This window comes from Topomyia yanbarensis, chromosome 1 (assembly GCF_030247195.1).
Source record: "Topomyia yanbarensis strain Yona2022 chromosome 1, ASM3024719v1, whole genome shotgun sequence".
NCBI lineage: Eukaryota > Metazoa > Arthropoda > Insecta > Diptera > Culicidae > Topomyia > Topomyia yanbarensis.
In genome coordinates this window covers 86,664,881-86,674,162 of record NC_080670.1, presented here as the reverse complement: position 1 = coordinate 86,674,162, position 9,282 = coordinate 86,664,881, and the positions used below count along the sequence as shown (strand labels likewise).

The window sequence follows — 9,282 nt, the reverse complement described above, 5'->3', positions numbered from 1 at the left end:
TGTGCCACATTTTTGCAAAAACCCATGCATTCAATAAAGTCGTCATCCGATTTGACGGTTTTCGCGCAGTGATCACATGCACTTGCCATAATGCTTGCCGATCTGAGAATGCGAACAATGAAATATAGATGGCGCTGCGGTCGGTGGAAAGTTTGGTGGTTAAGTCACAGAAGTTCACTCAATTACGTTCTTCGCTGATTTATTCGCAACACAAAAGCAAACAGGAGACACTTTCACACTGCACAATAACAATGTTAAAAACAAAATACTGAGTCGATTAACACGACAAACAACGATAAAAACTTCACAAATCTCGTCAAAAAGTAAAAATAGTTGGAGCGATTTATGTAAACAACTAATCGGTAGGAATACACTTGTTGCAGAGAAACCACGGCCTTTCCGATTTTATAATCTTTATTCTACGAGGATTATAAAATCCCTAAAATTTTAGATTTACATTAGTTAGTATTTAGTTGAATAGGTAAATTCTTACGTTTAGTGCCCTCTTAGGCTTCTAATTGTTTCCTCCTTGGTAGTTTACTCCACGTATTAGCCACTGTAAGTTAGGTTAGGTTTTAGCGATTATTCACAGGATTGCTGTGTCATGTTTATGTTACCTCTAATCTGGTCGTGTTCTAGGCTAGACCAAGTATATTAAGGGCGATTAGAAATAATACAGTCCGCTATTTAATACCTGCATTAATTTTAAGTAGATCGTAAGTTCATGAAGTTTTAGTTTAAGTAATTCACGTTTTGTACCTCAATTCAATATCGAAATATCTTTAAATACCGTCTTTAAATACCACTAGATTTTAGTTTACTTGTAGCCTATAAGTTAGATGTAGTATAATATTTCAATAGTTTTAAGTTTAGTAGTAAATTTACCGTTTTAACACCATCGATCACTAGATTCTAAGACGTAAGCTAAGACCGTTTTTATAATTCTTTGATTTGACATTCTCATGAGTCATTGCCTATTGGCTGACGTTTAGTTTACTTGTACGGTACGGGTAAAGAAGATTAATTGTGGACGAGGGGCTTTGTAGTAACACTCCCCCCCAGTATGCTGTCGTGGAGGCAGCCTACTCTATGTTGGTCCAACGTCCAGAACTGCAATCTTTACAGCGGGCCGTTCCATCAACCCTCCGGATGTTTGGATTGTAGCACTTCGTACCTGCCCGTCCTTCGATTGGGAAATGGAAACCACACGACCTTTGGGCCAGCAGTTCCTTGGTAATGCGGGGTCCACAATGACTACGATGTCTCCCGTCTTAATAGGTTTTACCGGCTGGAACCATTTAGTTCTACGCGTGATGCTGGGAAGGTATTCCGTTAACCAACGTTTCCAAAAGATATTTGCGTAAACTTGAGACATTTTCCAGGTTTTGCGTAAGGTATCTGCGCCGTCGTCGAATAGGAAGAAGGGTTTAACGCCATTCGATGTTCCCAAGAGGAAATGGTTTGGTGTTAGAGCTGGTGCTGATTCATTGTCGGCTGAAACGTATGTCAATGGCCTAGAATTTACGACCATCTCAACTTCCATTAGCATATTCCGATAAATCTCGTCCGTAGGCAGTCTTCGTGGCTTTATTTGCGCCAGTCCTTTCTTGACCGACTGTATCAGTCGTTCCCAACTCCCTCCCATATGGGGAGAGGCAGGTGGATTGAAGATCCAGCGCGTAGAACATGTTGTAAAACTTCTCACCATGTGATCCTGGTCAACCGTTTTCAAAATTTCTTTCAGCTCCCGATCTGCACCGATGAAGTTCGTCCCTCGATCACTATAAATTTCGAGCGGAACTCCCCTTCTAGACATGAAATTGCGTATGGCCATGATACAGGAGTCCGTCGTAAGACTGTGTGCTATTTCAATGTGTATGGCGCGCACAGTGAGGCATGTTATTAGCACACCCCATCGTTTTTCAACACGGCGCCCTACTAGTACTTCTTGTGGACCAAAGTAGTCTATACCTATATACGAAAAAGGTCTTGCGTAGGCTGCTAACCTGGCTGCAGGGAGACTGCCCATCATTGGTGGCTGTGGCGTTGTATTTCGTATTTTACAAAATTGACAGTTTCGCCTAACACGATCGCACTGTGTACGTACTTTGGGAATATAGTATTTCTGCTTCAGTTCGTTCAGAACCGTTTGATGATTTTGATGGTGATAGAGCTTATGAACCTCACGAATTATAAGTGTTGTTATGTAGTGTTGCCGGGGCAAGAATATTGGTCGTTTAGCGAGATCGCCAACAAAGTTACATTCGTCTATTCTTCCTGGAATGCGTAAAACTTGGCTTTCGTCCATTATGGGATGTAGTTTGGACAGCTGACCTTTTTCTTTGAGACGCTTTTGTGTATTTGCTTTGATAGGGTGTGAAGCCAGTGAATAGTCTTTGGGGAACATTTCTTTCTGGGCCAGGCGGTAGATGCACATTTCTGCTCGTTTCAGCTCTTCATGAGACAGAGGACCGTACTGGAGACCCTCACTTCTTGATTGCCGTTGAAGATTTGATACGTATCGTTGCACCCATGCTGCCGAGCGTAACAATCGGTTCCATTTCGAGAAGCGTTCCCACGCTATTATCGACGCGTAAGCGTTGTGGTGGAGAACGGTAGGGCGAAGTTCTTCATCCGTCGATCCGAAGCTGTTGCAGTGGGTTGGCCAGTTTATCTTGTTTGTCCACAAGAATTCTGGACTCCTAAACCAGCGACTGTTCGGTGAGAGGTCGGGAAGCTTTTGCCACTTTGTACCTTCGTCCGCAACATTGAGTTTGGTCGAAATCCAGTACCATTCGGTTGTTGTAGTAGATTCAAGTATCTCGCTCACGCGTGCAGCTTCGAATTGGCTATACCGACGATGGTCGGAGTTAATCCAGTGCATGACATCCTTTGAGTCTGTATAAAAGTAGCGCTTTACGATCGGACGTTTATGATGCTCCACGATGCTTTTAGCAAGTCGAGCCCCCAGTACTGCTGCCTGTAGTTCTAGTCGGGGAATAGTCACAAACTTTAGCGGTGCTACGCGAGTTTTTGCTCCTGCTATTGCGCATTCTATTTCATCGCCTTCTTCGAACCTGAAATACGACACCGCTGCGTAGCCGCTCTCACTCGCATCTACGAAGGTGTGGAGTTCGATTGTCGTCGTTTCATCGGACGCTGAGGTATGTTTGCGGTAGCACCTAGGTACCGCAACTGATTGAACGCCTGGAAGCACTCGAAGCCACACTCTCCATTTATCCAGAAGATTGCCGCTAATCTTCTCGTCCCAGCCCACACCGGATCTCCATACTTCCTGTAAAAGCACTTTCAGATACATTAGGAGGTTGGCGATCAGTCCCAGTGGGTCGAAGATAGTCATCAGTGTTCGAAGGAGTTCTCTTTTCGTTGGGATTTTTCGTCCCGAGAGCAGGTCGCCATCGTGTCGTGGGGAAAGCTTGAAGGTGAAGCAATCTGTTTTCGTATCCCACCACATGCCGAGTATTTTTTCGATGGCAGTCTCTGAATCTATGCTGAGGCTCGTTTCGACGTGCGGTTTAGCGTCAAGTTTGTTCAGTAGGTGATCGGAATTTGAGTGCCAGTTTCTTATCTCGAATCCTGCGTGAGAATGAATGTGGCGGACTTCTTTCGCCAGCTTAACGGCCTGTTCGACTTCCTCCACGCTCGTCAGCATATCGTCCACATAGTGATGTTTCGTGATGGCCTCTACAGCACGTGGGAATTCTTTGGCGAATCGCTGGGCATTAAGGTTCATGCAGTATTCGGTTGTGGCTGGGGAGCAGGTTGCCCCGAAGCTCAGGACGGTCATAATGTATTCATGAGGCTTGCCTCCGGGTTCTTCGGCGGGCCAAAAAAATCTCTGGCAGTGTTGATCATTCTCGTTCATTCTCACTTGGTGGAACATCTCGCGTATGTCCGCTGTAATGGCGATCTTATATTCTCGAAACATATACAGTACCGAAACTAGAGAATTGAGTAGGTCGGGTCCTTTCAAAAGTTGCGAGTTCAGAGATATTCCGCGGACCTCCGCTGCTGCATCCCAGACAATGCGAATCTTGCCTGGTTTGTTTGGGTTGACGACCGGAAAAACCGGTAGATACCACACTCGATTGCGATGAATTTTCAGTTCTGTAGAGGTCAACTTTCGTACATAACCTTTCTCCTCATATTCGCTTATTTTAGATTTGAGCATACTGGCTAGTTCTGGTTCACGTTCCATTCGTTTCTCTAGACATTTCGTTCTCGTGAGTGCCATTGATCTGGAGTTCGGAAGCCGGACGTCGTTGTACTTCCAAAGAAGACCGCTTTCGTATCTTCCGTTCTTTAGAGTGGTGCACTGTTCAAGTAAACGTATGGCGCGCTCATCCTCCTTTGATTGTAGAGTTTTGCGGGGTGAAATTATTCCCATACTGTCTAAAGCGAAGTACTCTTTAACGGCTGCGTGTAAGTCCTCGTCATGGCCTTTGTTACAAGCACAGATATGATACGAACGATGAACGGCGTGATCGATAATTGCATTTGGTTGTGATGAGCTGAAGCACGGACCGTATACAATCCAACCTTGTCGAGTTTTAGCTGCTGAAGGCTCGTTATCTCTGCCTTCTCTACTATCTAGTACATGCCCGAGTCGACAGTTGTTCATCCCGATTAATATTCTGGGAGCGATTCTGGAATATGATTGAATAGGAAGTCCTTCGAGGTGCTTATATCTCTGACTCAGATCTTCGATCGACAATGTCTGTTCTGGTAGTCTGAGTTCTGCGACTGTATGAACTCCGGATAGGCGATATTGTTTATCAGGGCTGTGCACACTTGATATGTCGACCGAAAGCTTAACCGAGTTCTTTTCCCACCTACTGGTTCCACCCATCCAATTCAGGCAGAGTGGCTGGGGGGTTCCTTCCAAGCCTAGTTCGTTGTAAAGCTCTTGTTCCATCAGGGTTGATGATGACCCATCATCAAGGAACGCAAACGTTGCAATTGATTTCCCTTTTCCTTTTATAATAACCGGTACGTACCGAAAGAATACGGAACCGACGCCACTGCGATGAATGTTGCAACACTGATTTAAATCTGTAGGTGGAGAGGGTGACGCTAATCTTGCGTCCCTGTGCTTGGTATCATTGTGCAACAATTTGTGATGTAAAAATGTGCAACCATTTTGCCCACATGGATCTTTGGCGTTGCAGGACGTGAAATGCTTTCTTAGGCACCTACGACAGAGTTTGCAGGCTCTTAATACTTTCCAGCGCATATCTACGTTCATAGACAAAAAACGTTTGCATCTGGCAACGGTCTCGCAATCCGATTTGCAGACGATACAATCATCTGTCGCTGGCTCACGCGGGCTTTCCGACAGACACTCGGAGTGAACGTTTAAAAATCCTTGATTCTTCTTCTTCTCTGTTTTCCCGACTATGTCCACGTCCAGGGTAGTAACTTCACAAGCAGCTTCCACGATTGTTTTAAGCCATTCATTAAAATCTGTGAGTTTCACTCTCCGAATAGGTTTGCGGGTTAGCGCCCAGCTAAGTTTAACTGTTGGTGGAAGTTTTTCTTCTAGTTCCTGAAGGATTGTTACGTTGTAGTAATACTCGTCTAACTCGCAGGCCTGTATAGTAGCGCATAAGTTCTGTACTGATACGCCGAAATTGATCATTGTATTCAGTTTTTCGATTCTCGGTGGTGGTATGTCTCGAATCTTCTGGATCATTGCCCCAACGATAAGGTTAGGTCGCCCGAACAAGGTTTTCAGCGTAGACATCACCGTACCCACATTGTCTGGGTGTAGCAGCAAGCTTCGCGTTGCATCGAAGGCTTTGTCTTTTAAACAGCGTCTTAGGCGAAATATGTTCTCCTCGTTGGTATACCCGCACATTGCAGTGCTACTCTCGAATGTGGCAAAAAATAGGGGCCAATCCTCAGGATCTCCGGAGAAGGTTGGTAGATGTTTAGATACGGCTTGCCGTGCAGCCAGTTGGTTTTTTGAGAGAGCCCGCGCGTGTTGAGAATAGTTACCGGTCGTACTGCGGTTGCTATTCGTGTTTCTCTTTGAAGTAACGGATAGTACGTCGGAGCAGACCGGCGTAGGAGCTATGGAAGTATCGGGGTGAGGTCCGTTCTCCAACCATTTATCAACTTTCTCCTTACAGCTGATATTTTCCTCTTCTTCGTTTGCGAACTCGTATTCACTACTGCATTCTTCCATCAGCACGAGTTGTTCTTCAAGGTGTCTCATTTCCAAAGCTTGCCGTTCTTTTAGAGCTATTAGACGACGTTCACGGTCTTTTGTCGTTCGTTTTGATGACACGATTGACTTTGTTTCACTCTGTGACTTTGTCTCTATAGCAACATTGTCAGGCTTTCGCTTGAGAAGTGCGATCTCCTTTTGTAGCTGATTCTCACGCATACTCCATTGTGCTTGGAGTTTGTAGATCCGCTCGTTCATCGATGTGTTTTTCTGCTCCTCTAGCATATTGATCTGATGTTCAAAATTGGTACGCTGTGTCTGAAACATGCAGCGTAATTTTTCGATTTCTTGACGTAGTTTTGCGTTGTCACTATTATCCGTACATTGTAGCGTTGGCCCTGTGGCCCCGGTGGCAGATAGAGCGTTATCACCAACGTTAGTAGCTTTTGTTGTTGGCGCGACCGTCAATGATTCATCTACGATGGTAACAGCCAGCTCCTGCCCATTAGAAGAAACTGGAGTTGAAGTTCCCGCTGGCTGGGACTTTTTCGTCACGCATTCGTCACAGCACCAGTCGTAATCAGCGATCCCTTCATCTACATGTACACAGCTGTAGTGATACCACTTGTTGCAGTCGTCGCACTGCACCATTCGACTATTGTCCGGAGAATTGCACATATTGCAGCTCACGTTCGTCGGCGGCGGAATCTTCGCCGATTTGTTGCCAACTTTCTTTGATGGCATTTTAAACGGATTTTATAAGTTGTTGCAGAGAAACCACGGCCTTTCCGATTTTATAATCTTTATTCTACGAGGATTATAAAATCCCTAAAATTTTAGATTTACATTAGTTAGTATTTAGTTGAATAGGTAAATTCTTACGTTTAGTGCCCTCTTAGGCTTCTAATTGTTTCCTCCTTGGTAGTTTACTCCACGTATTAGCCACTGTAAGTTAGGTTAGGTTTTAGCGATTATTCACAGGATTGCTGTGTCATGTTTATGTTACCTCTAATCTGGTCGTGTTCTAGGCTAGACCAAGTATATTAAGGGCGATTAGAAATAATACAGTCCGCTATTTAATACCTGCATTAATTTTAAGTAGATCGTAAGTTCATGAAGTTTTAGTTTAAGTAATTCACGTTTTGTACCTCAATTCAATATCGAAATATCTTTAAATCACCTTTAAATACTAGATTTTAGTTTATGCCACCCAAGGGTATCAAAGAGCTCTTTAGGCCCGACTACACCATACTTTTCAGATCCCTAGGGACCTATGCTAAATATCTCAATACTTGTGATTTCATTTCTACTGCGCCGAAAAATTCTATTGTCACTTTTTATGAACGATTTCTACATGCAAAGCATTTTACCTTATGTCACCCAAGGGTATCAAAGAGCTCTTTGGGCCCGACTACACCATACTTTTCAGATCCCTAGGGACCTATACTAAACATCTAAATACTTGTGATTTCATTTCTACTGCGCCGACAAATTCTATGGTCTTTTTTTATGAACGATTTCTACATGCAAAGGGAAAAGAATTTTACCTTATGCCACCCAAGGGTATCAAAGAGCTCTTTGGGCCCGACTACACCATACTTTTCAGATCCCTAGGGACCTATACTAAATATCTAAATACTTGGTATTTCATTTCTACTGCGCCGACAAATTCCATGGTTACTTTTTATGAACGATTTCTACATGCAAAGGGAAAAGCATTTTACCTTCTGCCACCCAAGGGTATCAAAGAGCTCTTTGGGCCCGACTACACCATACTTTTTAGATCCCTAGGGACCTATACTAAACATCTAAGTACTTGGTATTTCAATTCTACTGCGCCGACAAAATCTATGGTCACTTTTTATGAACGATTTCTACATGTAAAGGGAAAAGCATTTTACCTTATGCCACCCAAGGGTATCAAAGAGATCATTGGGCCCGACTACACTATTCTTTTCAGATCCCTAGAAAACTATACTAAACGTCTAAATACTTGGTATTTCATTTCTACTGCGTCGACAAATTCTATGGTCACGTTTTATGAACGATTTCTACATGTAAAGGGAAAAGCATTTTACCTTATGCCACCCAAGGCTATCAAAGAGCTCTTTGGGCCCGACTGCACCATACTTTTCAGATCCCTAGGGACCTATGCTAAATATCTCAATACTTGTGATTTCATTTCTACTGCGCCGAATAATTCTGTTGTCACTTTTTATGAACGATTTCTACATGCAAAGGGAAAAGCATTTTACCTTATGCCACCCAAGGGTATCAAAGAGCTCCTTGGGTCCGACTACACCATACTTTTCAGATCCCTAGGGACCTATACTAAACATCTAAATACTTGTGATTTCATTTCTACTGCGCCGACAAATTCTATGGTCTTTTTTATGAACGATTTCTACATGCAAATGGAAAAGCATTTTACCTTATGCCACCCAAGGGTATCAAAGAGCTCTTTGGGCCCAACTACACCATACTTTTCAGATCCCTAGGGACCTATGCTAAATATCTAAACTCTTGTGATTTCATTTCTACTGCGCCGAAAAATTCTATGGTCACTTTTTAGGAACGATTTATACATGTAAAGGGAAAAGCATTTTACCTTATGCCACCCAAGGGTATCAAAGAGCTCTTTGGCCCCGACTACACCATACTTTTCAGATCCCTAGGGATCTATACTAAACATCTAAGTACTTGGTATTTCATTTCTACTGCGCCGACAAAATCTATGGTCACTTTTTATGAACGATTTCTACATGTAAAGGGAAAAGCATTTTACCTTATGCCACCCAAGAGTATCAAAGAGCTCTTTGAGACCGAGCACACCATACTTTTCAGAACCCTAGGGACCTATGCTAAATATCTAAACACTTGTGATTTCATTTCTACTGCGCCGACAAATTCTATGGTCACTTTTTAGGAACGATTTCTACATGTAAAGGGAAGAGCATTTTACCTTATGCCGCCCAAGGGTATCAAAGAGCTCTTTGGGCCCGACTACACCATACTTTTCAGATCCCTAGGGACCTATGCTAAATATCTAAACACTTGTGATTTCATTTCTACTGCGCCGACAACTTTTATGG

General features: G+C 43.4%; 1 protein-coding gene and 2 long non-coding RNA genes across 3 annotated transcripts; all 3 read right to left on the bottom strand.

Moving 5' to 3' along the window:
* Positions 1-396: 396 nt before the first annotated feature.
* Positions 397-788, bottom strand: LOC131676337 (uncharacterized). The gene is made up of 3 exons (XR_009303136.1): positions 760-788; positions 618-694; positions 397-556 (listed from the first exon to the last, which is right to left on the bottom strand). It is a non-coding gene; the product is annotated as an uncharacterized LOC131676337 (long non-coding RNA).
* A 299-nt stretch (positions 789-1,087) lies between these two features.
* LOC131696331 (uncharacterized) lies at positions 1,088-6,475 on the bottom strand. Its single transcript, XM_058984877.1, has one exon. It carries the CDS (start codon positions 6,473-6,475, stop codon positions 1,088-1,090), a length of 5,388 nt encoding a protein of 1,795 aa, XP_058840860.1.
* Positions 6,476-6,746: 271 nt separating this feature from the next.
* Positions 6,747-7,378, bottom strand: LOC131676336 (uncharacterized). Its single transcript, XR_009303135.1, has 3 exons — positions 7,339-7,378; positions 7,197-7,273; positions 6,747-7,135 (listed from the first exon to the last, which is right to left on the bottom strand). It is a non-coding gene; the product is annotated as an uncharacterized LOC131676336 (long non-coding RNA).
* Positions 7,379-9,282: the final 1,904 nt, after the last annotated feature.

Excerpts from the sequence above, each read along its gene's own strand:
- LOC131696331 (XM_058984877.1), bottom strand. The coding sequence starts at position 6,475 with ATGCTAGAGGAGCAGAAAAACACATCGATGAACGAGCGGATCTACAAA.